Consider the following 6000-nt stretch of genomic DNA (forward strand, 5'->3'; position numbering starts at 1 on the left):
AAAGTCCCACTATCAAGAAACTTACAATTAAGAGATCACTGTTAACTAATGCCAACAAAAAAATATTTAATGCACCTATTATCTGCCACTTGAAGGAGGTCTGCGATGTAAGGGTCATCTGGCTGAGGAACTGGGTAGGAGCTGACTTCAGAGGGAGGGACTGGCTCATCAATTTGCATACGCTGGCGCCTAAAAGCAATGCTTCTTTTTTTGCCACCTAAAAAAGCAAAAGTGTTCTTAAAAAGAATCAAAACATTGCCTTAGATTTAGATATTTGAAAAGGCTATAAAGTTTGTATATACTGATACATTTTCTCCCTCATATATACGGATCTTTAACTAAACCATGAATTCCTGAAAACTTCAACAAAACATGGCTGTAAAACAAGTTTTAGTTTCTCCATGCTTGGCACATATGCCTGGCTTTAATCTATTCCTCTACTAGATAATGACTAGTTTTTGGGAGGATTAAAACTTGAGTGTCTCTGATGGTGTTATGAGCTCAGGAAATCATCACCCAGGAGCTTAAATGTACACACGCTTACTAAGCAATGCCAAAAAAGCAGGTAACTGAAACTTTAAGTAGCAAAATTAATATGCAATGGAGTGTCATCTGAAATATAAAATCACACTATAACCTGGATTAGTGGGGCATGTTCTCTTAATTATCCTTGAAACTAACAGGAGTAATTGCCTTTTATTAAGAGATGTATGCTGTCTTGGTCTAAATTGCATGGATAATTTCTTTCTAGCATCTATTTAAAATTAGATCTGTAATTGAAAAACTAATCGATCCTTATAAAAACCAAACCGCAACCACAACTTTGTTTCCACTAGAATCCCAACACATTTTGTATACTCCTATCTCTCATTTTGAGAATAAAAAACTGTTCAAAAGCAGGCCACTTAAGTACTTTAAATGATCTGCACACTGTATTGTTCTCCCCTTATGTCCTGATTTTCTTCCATGGTTGTTCCTCAGTTCCTTACAGGCAAACTTTCCTAAGGACTACCTCTGGCTTTCCTCTCTTTCCAGTCTGTAACTCCTACCACAGCCATAGCTTCACTTCCCATGATACTATGATGACTCTCAAATTTGAATCTCCGCCTACAGCAACACTTTTGAGAACAGCTATCCCACTGCCTACTAGAAACCTCAGTGTGAGTGTCCTGTGGGTAAAACAAACTCGAATCATCCAACAGTGGATTCCTGCCCTGCTTTCCACATTTTCTATATTAAGAAACAACATCCTCATTGACTCCATTCATTCATTTTAAATAAAAGTCTGGGAATTCTCTACTTCTCATGCCTACCACAGTCACTAAATTCTATAGATCATACCACCTAAACCTCACTTAAATTGGTCCACTATTTTCTTAGGAAGCTCGATTATCTGTTTTTCTTAATCTTCCAGTTACTCCCAAGATTGCCCACTTTTCTGCCTTTGGCTGACAGGCCCCTCCCTCTCATTTCCTGCCACCTTGAGCTGCACTGATTGTTCTCTCACCCTGGCAATCAATTTCTAATCCCACAACAGTCTTGGGTCTCCTCTCCACTTAACATCAGGCACACAGTAATGCAACTGTTCAGGGACTCGTCAGCACACAGAACGGTGCCAGCATCCAGATCTCCAGCTCCCTTGCTCATAATCTTTGTTCTGACCAATTCTCTTGGACACTATCTCGTCTCATAATTCAGCACTTCCCTACACCTCACTTACTTCCATATCTTGATCCCAAGCTTCAGACATCTCAATGATCTTGTCACTAGTACTGGCGATTCTTCAAGCAAACTTATGACTGGACAACATCAACTCTGGGTATGCCCCATCATTTCTTTTCTCTTGCTCGAGAACTAATGAGCATAAAGCTAAAAATAGTAAAATAAACTAAGAAAAGTACATCATTTCCAAATTCTTTGAGTATGGATTACTTACATAACTAAAATGCAATTATATAGTTTTAAAAAAAGTAATTTAAAAAATGATTAATAATGTATAATTCTGGGCATTGTCACTAGACTAGTTATTTCTGTATGCTTCTAAGCACATTCATAAAATACTTGTGGATCTTCAGGAAAAAAATTAGAAAGTTAACATGACAATTTCAACACAAGTTTTTAAAAACAAAATCTAAGCATGAAAGTCCAAGGGCAACAATTTTAATATCTCGAAAGATAAGATGTATAAAATTTGTTCTGAGAAGGAACAGGCTTACCTGGAGTTTGTACTACAGCATGCAAATTCTTTTCTTGAAGTTGCTGAATTTTTTCATTCTTAGCTTTGCTCTCTTTCTCCAAAAGTTTGACTTTATGAACATACTGGTTATTTAAAAATTTCAGATCAGCTGTTTCACGTGCACACTTCTTCAAAGTAGTTTTCAACTCTTAAAATGAAAAAGATTACAAGACTATTTTATCGATCAAGAAGTCTATGAAGTTCTTCTACGTAACAAAATACAAGAAGTCACGTAATCGGAAAGTCTTAAAAAATCTACTTCTCCATTATAGACATACACAATTTTATATGAAAACACAAATATTATTATGCATTATACTGTAAATTTTGCTCCCTTATCAATAAATCTTTTTTGGATAAAAATAACCAAAAGAGTCTACCTCATTCTTGTGCATGCTTTGTGTGAAACATTATTACCTTTTCCACTGCTAAGAACAAAACTTCAAATAACTCCCTAAGCACAAAAGGGAATTATAGTTTTCTTCTACTGCATGAGTATGATACAAATCAAGAATTTTGATCCAGTAAATTGAGTATGATAACTATTTGATATGAGGATTATGAATTCACGACAGGTATTGGCTAGGGCTTTCTACCGAATATAAGAAGAAGTTACAGTAAGATAGTCATAATTAGCCTTTGCCACATACCTTTGAAATCATTCTATTCCAACTTCTAGTTCAAAGATGGAATATAAAAAAAATCAGAATGATACTTAGTTTTTACCTTGTTTTACTCCTCCTTTTCAGTAAGAGAAAAACAAATGCTGCTTAGGAACATTTCTTCAGTTCTAGCATTTAATATTACCTGTAGTAACTTTAATTCTAAAAATTTCATCCACATATAGTGAAGATAAATATAATTGCAAAAGGCAAATTTATTTTCCATCTGGGGAATTCTTCAACATACTCTATAGTATTTCGAATGCTACTAGAAGGAAGATTATAACATTTTCTAATCAATTGTTTTAAAATTAGATTAATTGTTGCTACATATAAAATGAAAAGGGCAAAAAACAATTGCATTTTAAAAATCACAAAATTTACCTTTAATCTGTTGACCTGACTGCTCTTTTAGTTTCATTAATTCCAGGTATAATTCATTATTTTCCTTGCTTAATTTTGCATTTTCAAGTTTATAAGGTTCCAAAACAAAATCAAAATTGGCACTTTCTTTTTCAGCTTTCACAGCAGATAATTTTGATTTCCGAAGACTTTCTGTTGTATGAACTAGGTCACTAAAGAACAGAAAATGTAAATACAAGGAGGTATTCCATTAACTTTCTAGTAACTAAAAATATATTTCTAAAAAGGTTTAAAGTACATATTAATGCTAAGTGAGCCCAAATCTAAAACCAAACAAAACCACTAAGAGCTTTTCAAAGTACCAAGATTAATTAAAAATTAATTAAAAGTTACAGAGTTATGAAATACAGATTCATCTTTGTTAGATTCTAACAGTTAGAATCATCTTGGAGTCTCCTTTTTTGCTCATCCATGGCCAAATAGTGATTTGATCCTGTAGAATTGATGAAACTTATTTGTTCATTTTGCAAATACTTATTAAATGTCTGCTATAATATGCAAAGTGCCAGGAACATAACAAATAAGGATCAGCTCCTTCTCAGACAACAGAGCAGTGGCATATCCGCTCCACCAAACTTTACTAAACCGGGAACACAACAAAGAACCCACTGTCACAGAGTGTATTTTGTGACAGTCAAAATGCTACAATACTGTGTAGGTGATGAACTCAACATACACTTCAATGCCAACTACATAGTCCACCTGTCCTACATGGAACAGGAATAAAGTCAATCTGTAGTCTCGTAGTTTGCATTCTAAAGAGAAAACAAAAATAAGTGTCCAATAGCAAGCAGTTATAGTAGAGTGTAACAGGCCGGACAAGAGTCTTGCAAACCAGTGAGCTAGCCAAGCACACGTCGGAGAGAGAGGCGAAAGGGACTTTATAAGCAGAGAGAACAGTGCATGGAGAGACCACGGATGAGAGCAAAGAGCACTCATATGTTTACAGAGCTTCCAGTGGTTCAAAACACAGGAGAAGCAGCTGCAGGTCCTGGATCATTAAGAGTTTTGGAGGCCATACTAAACACCACAAATTATCTTCTATCTACTTTCTCTGTTCCATCATTATCACTTGCAGTCCTTCTGAAAAAGTTTCCTAAGCTTTCCTACTCCAAGTCTCAAACCACAATAACAAAGCTCAGGTGGAAAAGAACAAAAATCACAAAGAATTTTTCAGTTAAGGTAGCAAGTTAAAGAACTGGCCAAATTGCATAGCAGAGAACCATTATTAACATAATAGTAATGAGAAACCAGTCAGGGAAATAGACACAGAACTTTCACCTACATCAGCATGACAACAAAAAAAATGTATAATGCTGCCCAGAAAAATCCGTAAAAGGGGCCTCCCCGGTGGCACAGTGGTTGAGCACTGGGTTGCAAAGCTGCCCGCAGCCTCTGCAGCGCCGGTTCGATCCCCGGCTGCTCCCCGGCCACCAGAGGAGGGTCCCACATGGCGCGCAGACCTCTCCTGCCGCCCGCTGCTCCCCTCAGCAGTGTACTTCGGTCCCTCTGCCTGCTCTGCTCCCCGCTCTGGCTCTGGTGAATTCTCTCACCCTCCCGCGCTTCTGACTGTACCCAGTGCTTGCATAAATAAATAAATAAATTTTAAAAAAAAAAAAAAGAAAAAGAAAAATCCGTAAAAGGTTTTATTCTGAGGGGAATAGTGTAATGGTGACCCCTAGAGGTCCATATGGAGGACCTGACTTGATGGTAGGGAAGTAGGACCAAAGAAGAGCAGAGGAACTTCAGATGATTTAAGGACTAAACAAAGAATTTAACCACTTCTTTACTGAAGCAAGAAGTTCAATTGAAAACTAGACATGGGATTAAGGCCCGTACAGGTTTACAAGTGAAAAGTTTACCTTACCTGAAAAGTTTTTCTACCAAAGGTAAACACTCAACTGTCAGAGTCTGGCGATAGCCCAACTGATCCAATCTTTTTCGAATATTAATATACTTTCTTTCTGCAGCTGTAGTCATCTTGTCTTCCAAAACCAGTTTGATTTGCTTAAAAGTATTAAAGTCCTAAAAGAAAAAAGTAAAACATCATTACATCATTGTAGTGTTATTATTGTCTCATGATAAGAGGAAAAGTTTCTTCTTATATGATGCAATTATCTTTTATTTCTCTTCTAATAGGCAGTCTTCTAGAATATTTAAATCCAATGCTTATGGTATTCACATTGGTGTATTGAAATTATCCCTTCATAACCCTACATGTAAATGTTAAGCTTCTAGAAGAAAGGAAGCTTCTAGAAGAAAGTAAACAATTAAGCTTCTAGAAGAAAGTATTTTCCCAAAATTGATACAGGCGGAGAATTCTTAGAAAAACCTCTTTTGAAAGCACTCAATATGAAAGAAAAACTTAATAAATTGGACTTCATTGAATTAAAAATTTCTGCTGAAAATAGTCCATTAAGGAAACAAAAGGGGGGCCTCCCAGGTGTCACAGGGGTGAAGTCTCAGCACTATCATGCTATCACTGCTGTGGCCTTAGTTCAATCCCCTGCCAGGGAGCAAACCCACATATGGCCGCAGCAGACCTCTGCTGTCTCACTCCCTGCTCCCCTCCACAGTGTAATTCAGTAGATCTGCCTGTTCTGCTTCCCACTGTCTCTGATGAATCCTCTTACCCTGGAACCTCTGGCCTATACCCCAGTTCCTCTATGCATAAATAAC

The 6000-nt window shown here is 36.7% G+C and overlaps 1 protein-coding gene across 1 annotated transcript in view; it reads right to left on the reverse strand.

The window, feature by feature from the left end:
- Positions 1-5316, reverse strand: part of CEP135 (centrosomal protein 135) — a gene marked incomplete at its 3' end in the record, with an annotated part of 51479 nt that extends 46163 nt beyond the window's left edge. Inside the window, exons 1-4 of the mRNA XM_084233375.1 lie at positions 5189-5316; positions 3283-3473; positions 2217-2384; positions 76-217 (exon numbers count right to left, since the gene is read on the reverse strand). Coding sequence (XP_084089501.1) covers positions 76-217; positions 2217-2384; positions 3283-3473; positions 5189-5301 — 614 coding nt within the window. The 5' untranslated portion in view covers positions 5302-5316. The remainder of the gene's footprint in view (positions 1-75; positions 218-2216; positions 2385-3282; positions 3474-5188) is intronic.
- Positions 5317-6000: the final 684 nt, after the last annotated feature.

Source organism: Talpa europaea (assembly GCF_964194135.1).
Source record: "Talpa europaea genome assembly, chromosome: 5".
Lineage (NCBI taxonomy): Eukaryota > Metazoa > Chordata > Mammalia > Eulipotyphla > Talpidae > Talpa > Talpa europaea.